Source organism: Dendrobates tinctorius, unplaced genomic scaffold, assembly GCF_039654945.1.
Source record: "Dendrobates tinctorius isolate UK_male_01 unplaced genomic scaffold, ASM3965494v1 ptg000342l, whole genome shotgun sequence".
NCBI classification, from domain to species: Eukaryota; Metazoa; Chordata; class Amphibia; order Anura; family Dendrobatidae; genus Dendrobates; species Dendrobates tinctorius.
This window is the reverse complement of record NW_027362008.1, coordinates 5,374,862-5,397,938: the sequence shown is the minus strand read 5'-3', so window position 1 is coordinate 5,397,938 and position 23,077 is coordinate 5,374,862. Positions and strand designations below refer to the sequence as shown.

Below are 23,077 nucleotides of genomic sequence, written 5' to 3'. Positions count from 1 at the left end.
GGTTTATGTCCCTGCCTCGATTTTCATTAGCTGAACAAGATTACTGTACGAAATACGTACCCCCTTCCGTTGATTGTCGATTTGTGTAACCAACTTTCAGGGGCAAAATGGTTCTCCTGACTGGATCTTAGGGGGGCATATAATTTGATAAGGGTCCGGGAGGGGGATGAATGGAAAACCGCGTTCCTCACGACCGAGGGACTGTTTGAAAATTTAGTCATGCCGTTTGGTCTTACCAGTGCCCCAGCCATATTTTAGAATTTCATCAACGTGGTATTCTCGGATCTTATTGGTCGTTTTGTTGTCATTTACTTATACGAGGGTTTTCGCATGGACCCCAAGAAGGTGCAGGCCATTGCGGATTGGGTGCAACCCCGAGACCTTAAGGGTCTTTAGCGCTTCTTGGGGTTCGCCAATTATTACCGCAAATTTATTCGGGAGTTTTCACAGGTGGTCAAACCACTCACAGATCTTACTTGTAAAGGTGCGGATGTGAGAAACTGGTCCTCGCTCGCAAAAGAGGCCTTTGCGACCCTGAAAAGAAGCTTTATGTCTGCTCCTGTGTTAGCACAGCCATATCCGTCCAAACCATTCGTCGCGGAAGTGGACGCCTCTGAGGTGGGGGTGGGGGCGGTGTTGTCCCAAGGGCCTGCTGCTCTAACCAACCTCAGGCCATGTGCTTTCTTTTCCAAGAAGTTCTCTGCTGCGGAAAGAAATTACGACGTAGGCAAAAGAGAGCTTCTTGCGGTCAAATTGGCGTTTGAAGAATGGAGGCACTTTTTGGAGGGGGCCAGTCACCCGGTTACGGTGATCACGGATCACAAAAATTTGGCATAAATTGAGTCTGCTAAAAGACTAACGCCCAGACAGGCCCGTTGGTCACTTTTTTTTTCCTGTTTTCAGTTTACGATTACATTTCGTCCAGGGTCTAAGAATGTCAAGGCTGACGCCTTATCGCGCAGTTTTCAGCCGGTGTCGCCCCCTGAGCCACCGTCCTCCATTCTTCACCCTGGGGTTGTGATAGCAGAGGTCTCATCTGAATTGGAACGGGAGATTCAGAGGGCCCAGTCGCGGGCCCCGGCGGCCAAGCCGGAGGGGAAGTTGTTTGTCCCAGAGCAACTTCGCCTGAAACTCTTGCACGAGTTCCATGAATCCAAGCTGAGTGCTCACCCTGGTATTTCAGCCACACGTCTGGCGGTAGCTAGGATCTTTTGGTGGCCTACCCTTGGTTCGGACATAAAAAAATTCATTGCTGGTTGTGGGGTCTGCGCTCGTTCTAAAAGCTCTCATAGCCGGCCGGCAGGGGAGCTGATGCCCTTGGCAGTGCCCGAAAGACCATGGACTCACTTATCCATGGATTTTGTTACCAATCTCCCTCCATCAAAGGGTAATACAGTGGTATGGGTAGTGGTGGACAGGTTTTCTAAGCAGGCTCATTTTGTACCCCTGTCCGCACTACCGTCAGCTGAGACGTTGTCCAGGTTGTTTGTGCAGCATGTGTTGCGGTTGCATGGAGTGCCCCTGAATGTGGTGTCTGATCGTGGTGTGCAGTTTGTGGCTAAGTTTGGGCGTGCTTTCTGCAAGAAATTAGGGATGTCTCTGTCCTTTTTGTCTGCATACCATCCTGAGAACAATGGTCAGACGGAGTGCACTAACCAGTCCCTGGAACAGATCCTCAGGTGTCTAACCTCTGCTAGACAGAATAACTGGTGCGATGCACTGCCGTTGGCTGAATTTGCCTTCAATAGTCGGGTGAGTCAATCCACGGGTATGACTCCTTTTTTGATCAATTATGGGTTCAGTCCTCATTTTGGTGAGTTTTCTCGTCTGGACTCGGGGTGTCCCGGGGCTGAGGGCTCTATTCGGCGATTACAGAATTCGTGGGCAGAAGTTCAACGGAGTATATCTAGGTCTCAGGGCAGGTATAAGTTTTTCGCGGACAGGAAACGAACACCAGGGCCCACGTTTCAGGTTGGAGACAAGGTTTGGCTCTCCACTCGAAACATTAAGTTGAAGGTTCCTTCAGCCAAGTTGGGGCCCAAATTCATTGGCCCATACAAGATTGTGGAAAAAAATCAATCCAGTGGCGTATAGACTGTGCCTTCTACCCTCTTTCAAGATCCCCAACGTCTTCCACAAATCTCTACTGAAACCTTTTGAAGCAGTCCAGGGAGACTCCGAGTCTGCTGCTTCTCCTTTTTTGGTCGAGGGGCAGGTGGAGTACGAGGTTGGTCATATCGTAGATTCCAGGTTGGTACGGCGGTCGGTACAGTACCTGGTTCATTGGAAGGGGTATGGACCAGAAGACAGGTCCTGGGTACCAGCCCGGTTGATGCATGCTGATCGCCTGGTGCGGGCTTTCCATGCTAAGTACCCGGGTAAGCCTGGGGGTCCAGAGGCCCCCATTGAGAGGGGGGTACTGTCATGATCTCAGTGCTGGTTTGACACGCACACGTGGGGTTAATGTCGAGCCAGTGCTGATGACTGGCATTTCTGGAGTTAAAGGTTGTGATCCCGGTGCAGGCTTACCTGCACACCTGGGGCTATGATTGTGGCCTCTCCCTGGTTCTGGGAGAGGCTTGTTATAGCCTCAGGACGCTCCCATCCCTGTCAGTTATACTCTTGCCCTTGGCATAGTGTGGTGACCCCTGAGTATGTTTTTGCTGTGTTCTGGTTGCTTGATTCTCTGTGTATGACTCGGTCTGTTCTCTGGATATCGCTTTGGATTCTGCTTGGTACCTTCTATGTCTTTGGTTTTGACTTCTGCTTGGCCCCGACTCTCCGTTCTGTGTCATCCTTGGTACGTTACGGCTATCTCTGTGTGTGAACCCCGTTTTGCCTGACTCTGAGTAATTCTGTATAGTGTCTTTCCATCTCACTAAGCAGGACGGTAAGCCCTGCCCCCTTGCAGTCATATGACCATAGGTCCCGTGTCTGCTTGCTAAACTTCAGCATCCACAGGTCCTGTGCATCGGTACTTTCTGGCTGTACCTGACCCCGGTACCCCTACAGTGCGGGTGAGTCCCTGCTCAGCGGAGGCTGCACACCGGCGCTGACAGGATCCTGACACTCAGGACACGCGCACTGGCTCAGTGAGCAAGTACAGTGCGGTGTTCCTGACAATAACAGTTAGCTTCTCATATCTTACCGCTTCATAACAGTTAGCTTCTCACATCTTACCGCCTCATAACAGTTAGCTTCTCATATCTTACCGCTTCATAACAGATAGCTTCTCACATCTTACCGCCTCATAACAGTTATCTTCTCACATCCTACCGCCTCGTAACAGTTAGTTTCTCATATCTTGCCGCCTCATAACAGTTAGCTTCTCACATCCTACCGCCTTGTAACAGTTAGCTTCTCATATCTTACCGCCACATAACAGCTTCTCATATCTTGCCGCCTCATAACAGTTATCTTCTCACATCCTACCGCCTCGTAACAGTTAGTTTCTCATATCTTGCCGCCTCATAACAGTTAGTTTCTCATATCTTGCCGCCTCATAACAGTTAGCTTCTCACATCCTACCGCCTTGTAACAGTTAGTTTCTCATATCTTGCCGCCTCATAACAGTTAGCTTCTCATATCTTACTGCCACATAACAGCTTCTCACATCCTACCGCCTCATAACAGTTAGCTTCTCACATCCTACCGCCTCGTAACAGTTAGTTTCTCATATCTTGCCGCCTCATAACAGTTAGCTTCTCATATCTTACTGCCACATAACAGCTTCTCACATCCTACCGCCTCATAACAGTTAGCTTCTCACATCCTACCGCCTTGTAACAGTTAGCTTCTCATATCTTACCGCCACATAACAGTTAGCTTCTCATATCTTACTGCCACATAACAGCTTCTCATATCTTACCGCCTCATAACAGTTAGCTTCTCATATCTTGCCGCCTCATAACAGTTAGCTTCTCATATCTTACCGCCTCATAACAGTTAGCTTCTCACATCCTACCGCCTCATAACAGTTAGCTTCTCATATCTTACCGCCACATAACAGTTAGCTTCTCATATCTTACTGCCACATAACAGCTTCTCATATCTTACCGCCTCATAACAGTTAGCTTCTCATATCTTGCCGCCTCATAACAGTTAGCTTCTCATATCTTACCGCCTCATAACAGTTAGCTTCTCATATCTTACCGCCTTGTAACAGTTAGCTTCTCACATCCTACCGCCTCATAACAGTTAGCTTCTCATATCTTACCGCCACATAACAGTTAGCTTCTCATATCTTACCGCCACATAACAGTTAGCTTCTCATATCTTACCGCCTCATAACAGTTAGCTTCTCATATCTTACCGCCTTTTAACAGTTAGCTTCTCACATCCTACCGCCACATAACAGTTAGCTTCTCATATCTTACCGCCACATAACAGTTAGCTTCTCATATCTTACCGCCACATAACAGTTAGCTTCTCATATCTTACCGCCACATAACAGTTAGCTTCTCATATCTTACCGCCACATAACAGTTAGCTTCTCATATCTCACCGCCACATAACAGTTAGCTTCTCATATCTTACCGCCACATAACAGTTAGCTTCTCATATCTCACCGCCACATAACAGTTAGCTTCTCATATCTTAACGCCACATAACAGTTAGCTTCTCATATCTTACCGCCACATAACAGTTAGCTTCTCATATCTTACCGCTACATAACAGTTAGCTTCTCATATATTACCGCCGCATAACAGTTAGCTTCTCATATCTTACCGCCACATAACAGTTAGCTTCTCATATCTTACCGCTACATAACAGTTAGCTTCTCATATCTTACCGCTACATAACAGTTAGCTTGTCATATATTACCGCCACATAACAGTTAGCTTCTCATATCTTACTGCCACATAACAGCTTCTCATATCTTACCGCCTCATAACAGTTAGCTTCTCATATCTTGCCGCCTCATAACAGTTAGCTTCTCATATCTTACCGCCACATAACAGCTTCTCATATCTTGCCGCCTCATAACAGTTATCTTCTCACATCCTACCGCCTCGTAACAGTTAGTTTCTCATATCTTGCCGCCTCATAACAGTTAGTTTCTCATATCTTGCCGCCTCATAACAGTTAGCTTCTCACATCCTACCGCCTTGTAACAGTTAGCTTCTCATATCTTACTGCCACATAACAGCTTCTCACATCCTACCGCCTCATAACAGTTAGCTTCTCACATCCTACCGCCTCGTAACAGTTAGTTTCTCATATCTTGCCGCCTCATAACAGTTAGCTTCTCACATCCTACCGCCTTGTAACAGTTAGCTTCTCATATCTTACCGCCACATAACAGTTAGCTTCTCATATCTTACTGCCACATAACAGCTTCTCATATCTTACCGCCTCATAACAGTTAGCTTCTCATATCTTGCCGCCTCATAACAGTTAGCTTCTCATATCTTACCGCCTCATAACAGTTAGCTTCTCACATCCTACCGCCTCATAACAGTTAGCTTCTCATATCTTACCGCCACATAACAGTTAGCTTCTCATATCTTACTGCCACATAACAGCTTCTCATATCTTACCGCCTCATAACAGTTAGCTTCTCATATCTTGCCGCCTCATAACAGTTAGCTTCTCATATCTTACCGCCTCATAACAGTTAGCTTCTCATATCTTACCGCCTTGTAACAGTTAGCTTCTCACATCCTACCGCCTCATAACAGTTAGCTTCTCATATCTTACCGCCACATAACAGTTAGCTTCTCATATCTTACCGCCACATAACAGTTAGCTTCTCATATCTTACCGCCTCATAACAGTTAGCTTCTCATATCTTACCGCCTTTTAACAGTTAGCTTCTCACATCCTACCGCCACATAACAGTTAGCTTCTCATATCTTACCGCCACATAACAGTTAGCTTCTCATATCTTACCGCCACATAACAGTTAGCTTCTCATATCTTACCGCCACATAACAGTTAGCTTCTCATATCTTACCGCCACATAACAGTTAGCTTCTCATATCTCACCGCCACATAACAGTTAGCTTCTCATATCTTACCGCCACATAACAGTTAGCTTCTCATATCTCACCGCCACATAACAGTTAGCTTCTCATATCTTAACGCCACATAACAGTTAGCTTCTCATATCTTACCGCCACATAACAGTTAGCTTCTCATATCTTACCGCTACATAACAGTTAGCTTCTCATATATTACCGCCGCATAACAGTTAGCTTCTCATATCTTACCGCCACATAACAGTTAGCTTCTCATATCTTACCGCTACATAACAGTTAGCTTCTCATATCTTACCGCTACATAACAGTTAGCTTGTCATATATTACCGCCACATAACAGTTAGCTTCTCATATCTTACTGCCACATAACAGCTTCTCATATCTTACCGCCTCATAACAGTTAGCTTCTCATATCTTGCCGCCTCATAACAGTTAGCTTCTCATATCTTACCGCCTCATAACAGTTAGCTTCTCATATCTTACCGCCTTGTAACAGTTAGTTTCTCACATCCTACCGCCTCATAACAGTTAGCTTCTCATATCTTACCGCCACATAACAGTTAGCTTCTCATATCTTACCGCCACATAACAGTTAGCTTCTCATATCTTACCGCCACATAACAGTTAGCTTCTCATATCTTATCGCCTCATAACAGTTAGCTTCTCATATCTTACCGCCTTTTAACAGTTAGCTTCTCACATCCTACCGCCACATAACAGTTAGCTTCTCATATCTTACCGCCACATAACAGTTAGCTTCTCATATCTTACCGCCACATAACAGTTAGCTTCTCATATCTCACCGCCGCATAACAGTTAGCTTCTCATATCTTACCGCCACATAATAGTTATATTCTCATATCTTAACGCCACATAACAGTTAGCTTCTCATATCTTACCGCTACATAACAGTTAGCTTCTCATATATTACCGCCGCATAACAGTTAGCTTCTCATATCTTACCGCCACATAACAGTTAGCTTCTCATATCTTACCGCCACATAATAGTTATATTCTCATATCTTAACGCCTCATAACAGTTAGCTTCTCATATCTTACCGCTACATAACAGTTAGCTTCTCATATATTACCGCCGCATAACAGTTAGCTTCTCATATCTTACCGCCACATAACAGTTAGCTTCTCATATCTTACCGCTACATAACAGTTAGCTTCTCATATATTACCGCCACATAACAGTTAGCTTCTCATATCTTACCGCCACATAACAGTTAGCTTCTCATATCTTACCGCCACATAACAGTTAGCTTCTCATATCTTACCGCCTTGTAACAGATAGCTTCTCATATCTTACCGTCTCATAACAGTTAGCTTTTCATATCTTACCGCCACATAACAGTTAGCTTCTCATATCTTAACGCCTCATAACAGTTAGCTTCTCATATCTTACCGCTACATAACAGTTAGCTTCTCATATATTACCGCCGCATAACAGTTAGCTTCTCATATCTTACCGCTACATAACAGTTAGCTTCTCATATCTTACCGTCTCATAACAGTTAGCTTTTCATATCTTACCGCCACATAACAGTTAGCTTCTCATATCTTAACGCCTCATAACAGTTAGCTTCTCATATCTTACCGCTACATAACAGTTAGCTTCTCATATCTTACCGCCACATAACAGTTAGCTTCTCATATCTTACCGCTACATAACAGTTAGCTTCTCATATCTTAACGCCACATAACAGTTAGCTTCTCATATCTTACCGCCACATAACAGTTAGCTTCTCATATCTTACCGCCACATAACAGTTAGCTTCTCATATCTTACCGCCTTGTAACAGATAGCTTCTCATATCTTACCGTCTCATAACAGTTAGCTTCTCATATCTTACCGCCACATAACAGTTAGCTTTTCATATCTTACCGCCACATAACAGTTAGCTTCTCATATCTTACCGCTACATAACAGTTAGCTTCTCATATCTTACCGCTACATAACAGTTAGCTTCTCATATCTTACCGCCACATAACAGTTAGCTTCTCATATCTTACCGCTACATAACAGTTAGCTTCTCATATCTTAACGCCACATAACAGTTAGCTTCTCATATCTTACCGCCACATAACAGTTAGCTTCTCATATCTTACCGCCACATAACAGTTAGCTTCTCATATCTTACCGCCTTGTAACAGATAGCTTCTCATATCTTACCGCCTCATAACAGTTAGCTTTTCATATCTTACCGCCACATAACAGTTAGCTTCTCATATCTTACCGCCACATAACAGTTAGCTTCTCATATCTTACCGCCTTGTAACAGATAGCTTCTCATATCTTACCGTCTCATAACAGTTAGCTTTTCATATCTTACCGCTACATAACAGTTAGCTTCTCATATCTTACCACCACATAAGTTAGCTTCTCATATCTTACCGTCTCATAACAGTTAGCTTCTCATATCTTACCGCCACATAACAGTTAGCTTCTCATATCTTACCGCCACATAACAGTTAGCTTCTCATATCTTACCGCCACATAACAGTTAGCTTCTCATATCTTACCGTCTCATAACAGTTAGCTTCTCATATCTTACCGCCACATAACAGTTAGCTTCTCATATCTTACCGCCACATAACAGTTAGCTTCTCATATCTTACCGCCTTGTAACAGATAGCTTCTCATATCTTACCGTCTCATAACAGTTAGCTTCTCATATCTTACCGCCTCATAACAGTTAGCTTCTCATATCTTACCGCCTCATAACAGTTAGCTTCTCATATCTTACCGCCTCATAACAGATAGCTTCTCATATCTTACCGTCTCATAACAGTTAGCTTCTCATATCTTACCGCCTCATAACAGATAGCTTCTCATATCTTACCGTCTCATAACAGTTAGCTTTTCATATCTTACCGCTACATAACAGTTAGCTTTTCAGATCTTACCGCCACATAACAGTTAGCTTCTCATATCTTACCGCCACATAACAGTTAGCTTCTCATATCTTACCGCCACATAACAGTTAGCTTCTCATATCTTACCGCCTTGTAACAGATAGCTTCTCATATCTTACCGCCTCATAACAGTTAGCTTCTCATATCTTACCGCCTTGTAACAGTTAGTTTCTCACATCCTACCGCCTCATAACAGTTAGCTTCTCATATCTTACCGCCACATAACAGTTAGCTTCTCATATCTTACCGCCACATAACAGTTAGCTTCTCATATCTTACCGCCACATAACAGTTAGCTTCTCATATCTTATCGCCTCATAACAGTTAGCTTCTCATATCTTACCGCCACATAACAGTTAGCTTCTCATATCTTACCGCCACATAACAGTTAGCTTCTCACATCCTACCGCCACATAACAGTTAGCTTCTCATATCTTACCGCCACATAACAGTTAGCTTCTCATATCTTACCGCCACATAACAGTTAGCTTCTCATATCTTACCGCCTTGTAACAGATAGCTTCTCATATCTTACCGTCTCATAACAGTTAGCTTCTCATATCTTACCGCCTCATAACAGTTAGCTTCTCATATCTTACCGCCTTGTAACAGTTAGTTTCTCACATCCTACCGCCTCATAACAGTTAGCTTCTCATATCTTACCGCCACATAACAGTTAGCTTCTCATATCTTACCGCCACATAACAGTTAGCTTCTCATATCTTACCGCCACATAACAGTTAGCTTCTCATATCTTATCGCCTCATAACAGTTAGCTTCTCATATCTTACCGCCTTTTAACAGTTAGCTTCTCACATCCTACCGCCACATAACAGTTAGCTTCTCATATCTTACCGCCACATAACAGTTAGCTTCTCATATCTTACCGCCACATAACAGTTAGCTTCTCATATCTTACCACCACATAACAGTTAGCTTCTCATATCTTACCGCCACATAACAGTTAGCTTCTCATATCTCACCGCCGCATAACAGTTAGCTTCTCATATCTTACCGCCACATAATAGTTATATTCTCATATCTTAAAGCCACATAACAGTTAGCTTCTCATATCTTACCGCTACATAACAGTTAGCTTCTCATATATTACCGCCGCATAACAGTTAGCTTCTCATATCTTACCGCCACATAACAGTTAGCTTCTCATATCTTACCGCCACATAATAGTTATATTCTCATATCTTAACGCCTCATAACAGTTAGCTTCTCATATCTTACCGCTACATAACAGTTAGCTTCTCATATATTACCGCCGCATAACAGTTAGCTTCTCATATCTTACCGCCACATAACAGTTAGCTTCTCATATCTTACCGCTACATAACAGTTAGCTTCTCATATATTACCGCCACATAACAGTTAGCTTCTCATATCTTACCGCCACATAACAGTTAGCTTCTCATATCTTACCGCCACATAACAGTTAGCTTCTCATATCTTACCGCCTTGTAACAGATAGCTTCTCATATCTTACCGTCTCATAACAGTTAGCTTTTCATATCTTACCGCCACATAACAGTTAGCTTCTCATATCTTAACGCCTCATAACAGTTAGCTTCTCATATCTTACCGCTACATAACAGTTAGCTTCTCATATATTACCGCCGCATAACAGTTAGCTTCTCATATCTTACCGCCACATAACAGTTAGCTTCTCATATCTTACCGCTACATAACAGTTAGCTTCTCATATCTTAACGCCACATAACAGTTAGCTTCTCATATCTTACCGCCACATAACAGTTAGCTTCTCATATCTTACCGCCACATAACAGTTAGCTTCTCATATCTTACCGCCTTGTAACAGATAGCTTCTCATATCTTACCGTCTCATAACAGTTAGCTTTTCATATCTTACCGCCACATAACAGTTAGCTTCTCATATCTTACCGCCACATAACAGTTAGCTTCTCATATCTTACCGCCTTGTAACAGATAGCTTCTCATATCTTACCGTCTCATAACAGTTAGCTTTTCATATCTTACCGCTACATAACAGTTAGCTTCTCATATCTTTCCACCACATAACAGTTAGCTTCTCATATCTTACCGTCTCATAACAGTTAGCTTTTCATATCTTACCACCACATAACAGTTAGCTTCTCATATCTTACCGCCACATAACAGTTAGCTTCTCATATCTTACCGCCTTGTAACAGATAGCTTCTCATATCTTACCGTCTCATAACAGTTAGCTTTTCATATCTTACCGCCACATAACAGTTAGCTTCTCATATCTTACCGCTACATAACAGTTAGCTTCTCATATCTTACCGCCACATAACAGTTAGCTTCTCACATCTTACCGCCACATAACAGCTTCTCACATCTTACCGCCACATAACAGTTAGCTTCTCACATCTTACCGCCACATAACAGTTATCTTCTCATATATTACCGCCACATAACAGTTAGCTTCTCATATCTTACCGCCACATAACAGTTAGCTTCTCATATCTTACCGCCACATAACAGTTAGCTTCTCATATCTTACCGCCTCATAACAGTTAGCTTCTCATATATTACCGCCACATAACAGTTAGCTTCTCACATCTTACCGCCACATAACAGTTAGCTTCTCATATATTACCGCCACATAACAGTTAGCTTCTCATATCTCACCGCCGCATAACAGTTAGCTTCTCATATCTTACCGCCACATAATAGTTATATTCTCATATCTTAAAGCCACATAACAGTTAGCTTCTCATATCTTACCGCTACATAACAGTTAGCTTCTCATATATTACCGCCGCATAACAGTTAGCTTCTCATATCTTACCGCCACATAACAGTTAGCTTCTCATATCTTACCGCCACATAATAGTTATATTCTCATATCTTAACGCCTCATAACAGTTAGCTTCTCATATCTTACCGCTACATAACAGTTAGCTTCTCATATATTACCGCCGCATAACAGTTAGCTTCTCATATCTTACCGCCACATAACAGTTAGCTTCTCATATCTTACCGCTACATAACAGTTAGCTTCTCATATATTACCGCCACATAACAGTTAGCTTCTCATATCTTACCGCCACATAACAGTTAGCTTCTCATATCTTACCGCCACATAACAGTTAGCTTCTCATATCTTACCGCCTTGTAACAGATAGCTTCTCATATCTTACCGTCTCATAACAGTTAGCTTTTCATATCTTACCGCCACATAACAGTTAGCTTCTCATATCTTAACGCCTCATAACAGTTAGCTTCTCATATCTTACCGCTACATAACAGTTAGCTTCTCATATATTACCGCCGCATAACAGTTAGCTTCTCATATCTTACCGCCACATAACAGTTAGCTTCTCATATCTTACCGCTACATAACAGTTAGCTTCTCATATCTTAACGCCACATAACAGTTAGCTTCTCATATCTTACCGCCACATAACAGTTAGCTTCTCATATCTTACCGCCACATAACAGTTAGCTTCTCATATCTTACCGCCTTGTAACAGATAGCTTCTCATATCTTACCGTCTCATAACAGTTAGCTTTTCATATCTTACCGCCACATAACAGTTAGCTTCTCATATCTTACCGCCACATAACAGTTAGCTTCTCATATCTTACCGCCTTGTAACAGATAGCTTCTCATATCTTACCGTCTCATAACAGTTAGCTTTTCATATCTTACCGCTACATAACAGTTAGCTTCTCATATCTTACCACCACATAACAGTTAGCTTCTCATATCTTACCGTCTCATAACAGTTAGCTTTTCATATCTTACCACCACATAACAGTTAGCTTCTCATATCTTACCGCCACATAACAGTTAGCTTCTCATATCTTACCGCCACATAACAGTTAGCTTCTCATATCTTACCGCCTTGTAACAGATAGCTTCTCATATCTTACCGTCTCATAACAGTTAGCTTTTCATATCTTACCGCCACATAACAGTTAGCTTCTCATATCTTACCGCTACATAACAGTTAGCTTCTCATATCTTACCGCCACATAACAGTTAGCTTCTCACATCTTACCGCCACATAACAGCTTCTCACATCTTACCGCCACATAACAGTTAGCTTCTCACATCTTACCGCCACATAACAGTTATCTTCTCATATATTACCGCCACATAACAGTTAGCTTCTCATATCTTACCGCCACATAACAGTTAGCTTCTCATATCTTACCGCCACATAACAGTTAGCTTCTCATATCTTACCGCCTCATAACAGTTAGCTTCTCATATATTACCGCCACATAACAGTTAGCTTCTCACATCTTACCGCCACATAACAGTTAGCTTCTCATATATTACCGCCACATAACAGTTAGCTTCTCATATCTTACCGCCACATAACAGTTAGCTTCTCATATCTTACCGCCACATAACAGCTTCTCATATCTTACCGCCACATAACAGTTAGCTTCTCATATCTTACCGCCTCATAACAGTTAGCTTCTCATATCTTACCGCCTCATAACAGTTAGCTTCTCATATCTTACCGCTTCATAACAGCTTCTCATATCTTACCGCCACATAACAGTTAGCTTCTCACATCTTACCGCCACATAACAGTTAGCTTCTCATATATTACCGCCACATAACAGTTAGCTTCTCATATCTTACCGCTACATAACAGTTAGCTTCTCATATCTTACCGCCACATAACAGTTAGCTTCTCATATCTTACCGCCACATAACAGTTAGCTTCTCATATCTTACCGCTACATAACAGTTAGCTTCTCACAACTTACCGCCACATAACAGTTAGCTTCTCATCTTACCGCTACATAACAGCTTCTCATATATTACCGCCACATAACAGTTAGCTTCTCCCATAAAGTGTGACTTTCTGAGAAGCATAGAAATGGGAATAACATAGGAAAAACCACATACATTGAAAATGCAGAAATAACGTAATAAAAATATTTATATCTCAGAAACTTTTATGTGATGGAATCAGCACCTCATACTCCATGAAACAGACATATTACCTTTGCTGGTGATTTTTTTGTGTTGACCCGCGAATGACTCCTATAGGTGATGGTAAGGGTGAGCTCCTTGTGAACAAGTATTACTTGTCAGCGGCTCCACGCGTCTTTCCCTCCCAGCCTTATTGTGGACAGTAGTGGATGAACATAGATGGAAGATGAACCCCAAACTGCAAATGACAGAAGGACTCTTTAGTCTTGGACAGATAAATCACACTGCTGGCTCATAAATTAATGGAAGTAATCTGCGCCTTAACGCGTTTCACCGTCCACATGGTGGATAATGGGGATGCCAAAGCTGCAGTATGCTGATACTGTCCGCACACCTGTGGGTCGAATCTGTGGGCTTTAAATATCCAGTGATCAAAATCGCTCAATCCACCCACCTAATAAAAGAAACAATTTGTTCACTGGGCTTCTCTGTCTGCTATAAAGTAATGTGCACTAAAGGTCAGTAACCCGCACGTGCGCAGTAAAGCAGTGGTTAGTCGGTGTGCAGTCCACGCCGGACGTGCCGCCGCATCATTTCCTGTGAATTCCATTAGATACTCCGGCTATGTGCAGTAATGGCTGGTGTGCATTCAATGCCGGACCACCGTTAAAGCCTCGATGTCATTAGGGTTTGTGCGCTATAAGGTTCCACATCAGTCCAGATATCCGCTATAGGCGGACCTTATCGTAGATTCAGAGGGGCTATCCCTGCCAGGTGTTGGATAGACCGTACGAGGATGCTTGGAGTACTGATAGACGGTCTCTCCTGAGTATCTAAGGGGCGGTGCAGGAAATGACGCGGCAGCACTTCAGGTGCGTTCCAGCGTGGAACGCTCGCCGGCTGACCATCACTTTACTGCACCGGTTGTCAGCCTTTACTGCTCAACCTGTCATAGTGTGCACCTAACATCCAGGGGTCAACCATCACTAACCTAGACAGCGCACACCTCGACAGACACCTAGGCAGCACAGAACACACCTTAGGTAAGCACACCTCTGGCAGATACCGGCATAGCACACAGACATCACGCAGCAGCACAATACAGCGCAGACACCTGCAGGAGCAGCATGCAGGATTCCTCCTCCTGGTGACCCTTTCTCTTGCTTTTGCAGTCAGACGGAGCCACTATCAGTAGTGGGCTCGCCATATTGGATGGCCCCTGAGGTCCTGCGGGGGGATGTGTACAACGAGAAGGTGAGAAGCTGCAGCTGTTTCCTTTTATGTGAAGAATTTTGGTGATCCCCGCTCTTCTCCCCTCACCCTACTCCTCTCTCCTGCTCACCCCGCCCTTGTCTCCTGCTCACCCCGCCCTTGTCTCCTGCTCACCCCGCCCTTGTCTCCTGCTCACCACGCCCATGTGCCCTACGCACCCCGCCCTTGTCCCCTGCTCACCCCACCCATAAATCCCACTTACCCCACCCATGCCTCCCGCTCGCCCTGCCCATGCCTCCCGTTCACCCCGCCCATGGCTCCCCTCGCCTGCCCATGCCTCCCGCTCACCCTGCCCATGGCTCCCCTCGCCCCGCCCATGGCTCCCCCTTGCCCCGCCCATGGCTCCCCTTGCCCCGCCCATGGCTCCCCCTCACCCTGCCCTTGGCTCCCCCTCACCCTGCCCTTGGCTCCCATTCACCCCGCCCATGGCTCCCACTCACTCCACTCTTGTCTCACCCTCTAGGCCGATGTATTTGCCTTTGGAATCATATTGTGTGAGATAATTGCTCGGATTCCTGCAGACCCTGACTATCTTCCTCGCACTGAGGTGAGTCCTCCAGAACATCGATATCCCGCATGCACTGAGGTGAGTCTTGCGGACTCTCGCAATCCACCTTCGCACTGAGGTGACTCTTGCGGACCGTCATTATCCCCCAACAGTGAGATGAGTCCTTTGGACCTTCATTATCCCTCCCACCCCCCACATCCCGGCACTGAGGTGACTCTTGCGGACCCTCACTCTCTCCCTGCACTGAGGTGACTCTTGCGGACCCTCACTATCTCCCTGCACTGAGGTGACTCTTGCGGACCCTCACTCTCTCCCTGCACTGAGGTGACTCTTGCGGACCCTCACTATCTCCCTGCACTGAGGTGACTCTTGCAGTTCCTCACTATCCCCCCGCAGTGAGGCGAGTCCTGCGGTCCTTCACTGTCACACCCACACTGAGGTGACTCTTGTGGACCCTCTCTATCCCCCCCGCTCAGAGAACTGCAGGAAATTTTGTTTTTTTTGCCTCTTTCAGGGGAGTGAGCAAAGCGTGAGCCCCCCGCTTCTTATAACATGGGGCTCTACTACGGACTCTGGCCAATTACCGTCTGTGTTTTGGTGACATCTTGTGGTCACACTTGGGTTTTACATGCAGCGGTTTCTGGGTGTCATGGCGGCAGCACAGCTTTAGTCCTAATTCGCGGCCACTCATCCTGATGAGGCAGATGGGTCTGTTTGCTTCTTTTCCGGCAGTGTCCATCTTTATTAGACTCAAATGTGCGAAGACGATGCGATACTCATGTCTCGGGCGTCTCCCGTGATCATCTGTCGCACTCTACCCTCATTAGGCCATATTCTCGCATCCGAGAGAAACGCACCAATTGTTTTTTCTCGGGTGTTTTTTTTCTCTGCTCTTTTTTCACTGGAGCAGGTAGAAACTTTCTGAACTTTTTTATCCATTAACAATTGCAATATTAGCAATTTATCCGTTATAAGTGGATCACCGTCTTCTGTGAGTCATCCGGGTCTCCTGGGACCACATAGACTTTGTTCGAGTTCGACCTGCAAAGTGGGTGATGGTGGGAGGCGCCTGAGTCTCGGGGACCGGAAACACAGAGACATTGATAAAAGCGATGTCTGTATGGAACAGTGAAACTATTGGACAGTGTGCTGGCGAGAAAAACACGTTCAGCACTAGGATGTGTTACACGGATGTGTAAATGTAACCTTACTTGGTATGGTGGGATCCTTTGGGTGGGGAGGCGGGTTCCTTTGGTCAGGGAGATGGGTTCATTTTGGATGGGGAAACAGGTTATCTTATACGGAAAGGTGGGTTCCTTTGGACGGGGAGAAGGCTTTTCTTATACGGAGAGGTGGGTTCCTTTGGACGGGGAGAAGGCTTTTCTTATACGGAGAGGTGGGTTCCTTTGGACGGGGAGAAGGCTTATCTTATACGGAGAGGTGGGTTCCTTTGGACGGGGAGAAGGCTTATCTTATACGGGGAGGTGGGTTCCTTTACATGGGGAGAAGGCTTTTCTTATACGGAGAGGTGGGTTCCTTTGGACGGGGAGAAGGCTTATCTTATACGGAGAGGTGGGTTCCTTTGGACGGGGAGAAGGCTTATCTTATACGGGGAGGTGGGTTCCTTTACACGGGGAGAAGGCTTTTCTTATACGGGGAGGTGGGTTCCTTTGGAGGGGGCAATGGGTTACCTTATACGGGGAGGCGGGTTCCTTTACACAGGGAGAAGGCTTTTCTTATATGAGGAGGTGGGTTCCTTTGGACGGCGAGAAGTCTTATGTTTTACGGGGAGAAGGCTTATCTCATACGAGGAGGTGGGTTCCTTTGGACGGGGAGAAGGCTTATCTTATACGGAGAGGTGGGTTCCTTTGGACGGGGAGAAGGCTTATCTTATACGGGGAGGTGGGTTCCTTTACATGGGGAGAAGGCTTTTCTTATACGGAGAGGTGGGTTCCTTTACACGGAGAGAAGGCTTATCTTATACGAGGAGGTGGGTTCCTTTGGACGGGGAGGTGGGTTCCTTTAGATGGGGCGACGGGTGATGTTATACGGGGAAGTGAGTTCCTTTGGATAGGGAGAAGGCTTATCTTAATACGAGGAGGTGGGTTCCTTTGGACGGGGAGACGGTTTCTTTTAAATGGGGAGGAGAGTTGCTTTACACGGGGAGAAGGCTTATCTTATATGAGGAGGTGGGTTCCTTTGGACGGGGAGAAGGCTTATCTCATACGAGGAGGTGGGTTCTTTTGGACGGGGAGATGGTTTCCTTTAAATGGGGAGGCGGGTTGCTTTACACGGGGAGAAGACTTATCTTATACGAGGAGGTGGGTTCCTTTGGATGGAGACGGGTTATCTCATACGCGGAGGTGGGTTACTTTGGACAGGGTGAAGGCTTATCTTATACGAGGAGGTGGGTTCCTTTGGACGGGGAGGCGGTTTCCTTTAAATGGGGAGGCGGGTTGCTTTACACGGGGAGAAGGCTTATCTTATATGAGGAGGTGGGTTCCTTTGGATGGGGCGACGGGTTATCTTATACGGGGAGGCAGGTTCCTTTGGATGGAGCGACGGGTTATCTTATACAAGGAGGTGGGTTCCTTTACATTACAAGGTGAGTTCTGGTTACGAGGGGCTGGGTTAACTTCTATACATGTTTGCGTTGTGGGGGCGTCTCGACTCTTGTAATCTTCTCTCATTTGCTGCTTTGGTTTCTGCAGGACTTTGGCTTGGACATCACAGCGTTCCGGGACATGGTGCCTCCGGACTGCCCACCTGCCTTCGTACAGTTGGCATTCCACTGCTGCTGGGTACGAGCTGCTGTGTGATTGGTCCATTAATGACAGCAGCTCCGGGTGTGACTGGAGTGTACGTTGTGATGTAACCTCTGCATCTCTCTTGAATAGTTTTGAGTGAAGCCTTTTCTCTTTTTCTTATAGATGACGCCTGAGTCCAGGCCGTCTTGCTGCGAGGTTAGTCAGCGACTCGAGGTCATCCTGGACAGTATGGATGCCCAAATTTCCCCCCAGATCAAGGTTTTTGAGCAGAAAAAGCCAGGAAGAGGTGAGTCATAAGTAGCCCTTGGATTTCCTTTCACCTATTACCATTTATCGTATTTTATAGTTTCCCCTCCTGCGAACCCCTCCAAGATTGTTTCTGGATGCAGCAGCTGTGACTTCCTATGCCATGTACTCATCTCCCCTTGTTTCCACAAAAATAAGACCTACCCTGAAAATAAGCCCTAACATGGTTTTACAGGATTTTTGGAGTATGCTTAAAATATAAGTCCAACTCCAAACCTAAGACCTACGGTAGTTACAGTCAAGGCTGGCGTTAGGGGGGCATCAAACTGGGCAGGTGCCCAGGGCCCCAAGTCTCTTAGATGCCCCCAGTGTTCTGATGTGAAGCCTGCTTGAGGACCTTTGGTGACTTTAGTCATGTGACCATGATGCCAGCAAAGGTCTCTCAAATGCAGGAATCTGGAGAAGACAAGCTGGTGTGATATATATATATATATATATATATAATATATAAAGCTCAAAGTGTGTATGTGTGTATATGTGTGTATATGTGTGTGTATGTGTGTATATGTGTGTGTATGTGTGTATGTCCGGGATAGGCATCCACACCGTCGCAGCTACAACCACAAAATTTGGCACAGCCACACGTCTGGACCCCGAGAGCGTCCTAGGCTATGTTGTGAGATGAAATTTTAACCCCGCGCGTTCCAATTCACCAAACAATTTTGCCCCTATCTACATACTGGGGAAAAAGTGTGTGCGTGTCAAGCCCCGCCCCTCATTATGATGTGCCCCTATCTACATAATAGAGAAACAGTGTATGCGTATCAAGCCCCGCCCCTCATTATGATGTCACAATGGTTGCCATGGCGACGCTGATGTCATAGGTTGCAAGCCCCGCCGCTCATTATGATGTCATAATGTTTGACTATGGGATGGAGGATGTGTGATGGGTATATGGGCACGGGCCTATGGGATCGTGGATATGTATGATGGGTATATGGGCACGGGACTATGGGATGGAGGATATGTATGATGGGTATATGGGCACGGGATTATGGGATGGAGGATGTGTGATGGGTATATGGGCACGGGACTATGGGATGGCGGATATGTATGACGGGTATATGGCACGGGACTATGGGATGGAGGATATGTATGATGGGTATATGGGCAAGGGACTATGGGATCGTGGATATGTATGATGGGTATATGGGCACGGGACTATGGGATGGCGGATATGTATGATGGGTATATGGGCACGGGACTATGGGATGGCGGATATGTATGACGGGTATATGGGCACGGGACTATGGGATGGAGGATGTGTGATGGGTATATGGGCACGGGCCTATGAGATGGAGGATATGTATGATGGGTATATGGGCATGGGACTATGGGATGGCGGATATGTATGACGGGTATATGGCCACGGGACTATGGGATGGAGGATGTGTGATGGGTATACTGGCACGGGCCTATGGGATGGAGGATATGTATGATGGGTATATGGGCATGGGACTATGGGATGGAGGATAAGTATGATGGGTATATGGGCACGGGACTATGGGATGGCGGATGTGTGATGGGTATATAGGCACGGGACTATGGGATGGAGGATATGTATGATGGGTATATGGGCACGGGACTATGGGATGGCGGATATGTGATGGGTATATGGGCACGGGACTATGGGATGGAGGATATATATGACGGGTATATGGGCACCGGACTATGGGATGGAGGATATGTATGATGGGTATATGGGCACTCGACTATGGGATGGAGGATATGTATGATGGGTATATGGGCACTGGACTATGGGATGGAGGATATGTATGATGGGTATATGGGCACGGGACTATGGGATGGAGGATGTGTGATGGGTATATGGGCACGGGACTATGGGATGGCGGATATGTATGACGGGTATATGGCACGGGACTATGGGATGGAGGATATGTATGATGGGTATATGGGCAAGGGACTATGAGATGAAGGATTGTGATGGGTATATGGACACTCGACTATGGGATGGCGAATATGTATGATGGGTATATTGTCATGGGACTATGGGATGGAGGATGTGTGATGGGTATATGGGCATGGGACTATGGGATGGAGGATATGTATGATGGGTATATGGGCACGGGACTATGGGATGGCGGATATGTATGACGGGTATATGGGCACGGGACTATGGGATGGAGGATGTGTGATGGGTATATGGGCACGGGCCTATGAGATGGAGGATATGTATGATGGGTATATGGGCATGGGACTATGGGATGGCGGATATGTATGACGGGTATATGGCCACGGGACTATGGGATGGAGGATGTGTGATGGGTATACTGGCACGGGCCTATGGGATGGAGGATATGTATGATGGGTATATGGGCATGGGACTATGGGATGGAGGATAAGTATGATGGGTATATGGGCACGGGACTATGGGATGGCGGATGTGTGATGGGTATATAGGCACGGGACTATGGGATGGAGGATATGTATGATGGGTATATGGGCACGGGACTATGGGATGGCGGATATGTGATGGGTATATGGGCACGGGACTATGGGATGGAGGATATATATGACGGGTATATGGGCACCGGACTATGGGATGGAGGATATGTATGATGGGTATATGGGCACTCGACTATGGGATGGAGGATATGTATGATGGGTATATGGGCACTGGACTATGGGATGGAGGATATGTATGATGGGTATATGGGCACGGGACTATGGGATGGAGGATGTGTGATGGGTATATGGGCACGGGACTATGGGATGGCGGATATGTATGACGGGTATATGGCACGGGACTATGGGATGGAGGATATGTATGATGGGTATATGGGCAAGGGACTATGAGATGAAGGATTGTGATGGGTATATGGACACTCGACTATGGGATGGCGAATATGTATGATGGGTATATTGTCATGGGACTATGGGATGGAGGATGTGTGATGGGTATATGGGCATGGGACTATGGGATGGAGGATATGTATGATGGGTATATGGGCACTGGCCTATGGGATGGTGGATATGTATGATGGGTATATGGGCACGGGACTATGGGATGGAGGATATGTATGACGGGTATATGGGCACGGGACTATGGGATGGAGGATATGTATGACGGGTATATGGGCACGGGACTATGGGATGAAGGATTGTGATGGGTATATGGACACTCGACTATGGGATGGCGAATATGTATGATGGGTATATTGTCATGGGACTATGGGATGGAGGATGTGTGATGGGTATATGGGCACTCGACTATGGGATGGAGGATATGTATGATGGGTATATGGGCACTGGCCTATGGGATGGTGGATATGTATGATGGGTATATGGGCAGGGGACTATGGGATGGAGGATGTGATGGGTATATGGGCAGGGGACTATGGGATGGAGGATGTGAGGGGTATATGGGCAGGGGACTATGGGATAGAGGATGTGATGGGTATATGGGCACTCGACTATGGGATGGAGGATATGTATGATGGGTATATGGGCACGGGACTATGGGATGGAGGATTATTATAATTTGCTATAACTAACCACAGCACAGTTAGTTACTATGCCCGGGCAGCGCCGGGCTCTTCAGCTAGTATATATATACAGTTGTGGCCAAAAGTATTGACACCCCTGCAATTTTGTCAGATAATACTCAGTTTCTTCCTGAAAATGATTGCAAACACAAATTCTTTGGTATTATTATCTTCATTTAATTTGTCTTGAATGAAGCAAAAAGCAAAACATTGATCATTTCACACAAAGCTCCAAAAATGGGCCAGACAAAAGTATTGGCACCCTCAGCCTAATACTTGGTTGCACACCCTTTAGCAAAAATAACTGCGACCAACCGCTTCCGGTAACTATCAATGAGTTTCTTACAATGCTCTGCTGGAATTTTAGACCATTCTACTTTGGCAAACTGCTCCAGGTCCCTGATATTTGAAGGGTGCCTTCTCCAAACTGCCATTTTTAGAGCTCTCCACAGGTGTTCTATGGGATTCAGGTCTGGATTCATTGCTGGCCACCTTAGAAGTCTCCAGTGCTTTCTCCCAAACCATTTTCTAGTGCTTTTTGAAGTGTGTTTTGGGTCATTGTCCTGCTGGAAGACCCATGACCTCTGAGGGAGACCCAGCTTTTTCACACTGGGCCCTACATTATGCTGCAAAATTTGTTGGTAGTCTTCAGACTTCATAATGCCATGCACACGGTCAAGCAGTCCAGTACCAGAGGCAGCAAAGCAACCCCAAAACATCAGGGAACCTCCGCCATGTTTGACTGTCGGGACCGTGTTTTTTTCTTTGAATGCCTCTTTTTTTCTCCTGTAAACTCTATGTTGATGCCGTTGCCCAGAAAGCTCTACTTTTGTCTCATCTGAACAGAGAACATTCTTCCAAAACGTTTTAGGCTTTTTCAGGTAAGTTTTGGCAAACTCCAG

General features: G+C 45.5%; 1 protein-coding gene across 1 annotated transcript in view; it reads left to right on the top strand.

The window, feature by feature from the left end:
* LOC141074885 (dual specificity testis-specific protein kinase 2-like) overlaps positions 1-23,077 on the top strand; it is a 112,515-nt gene that overhangs the window by 75,259 nt on the left and 14,179 nt on the right. The window contains exons 7-10 of the mRNA XM_073562193.1: positions 14,988-15,069; positions 15,551-15,634; positions 18,307-18,396; positions 18,526-18,649. Of these exons, the coding sequence (XP_073418294.1) occupies positions 14,988-15,069; positions 15,551-15,634; positions 18,307-18,396; positions 18,526-18,649 (380 nt within the window). The remainder of the gene's footprint in view (positions 1-14,987; positions 15,070-15,550; positions 15,635-18,306; positions 18,397-18,525; positions 18,650-23,077) is intronic.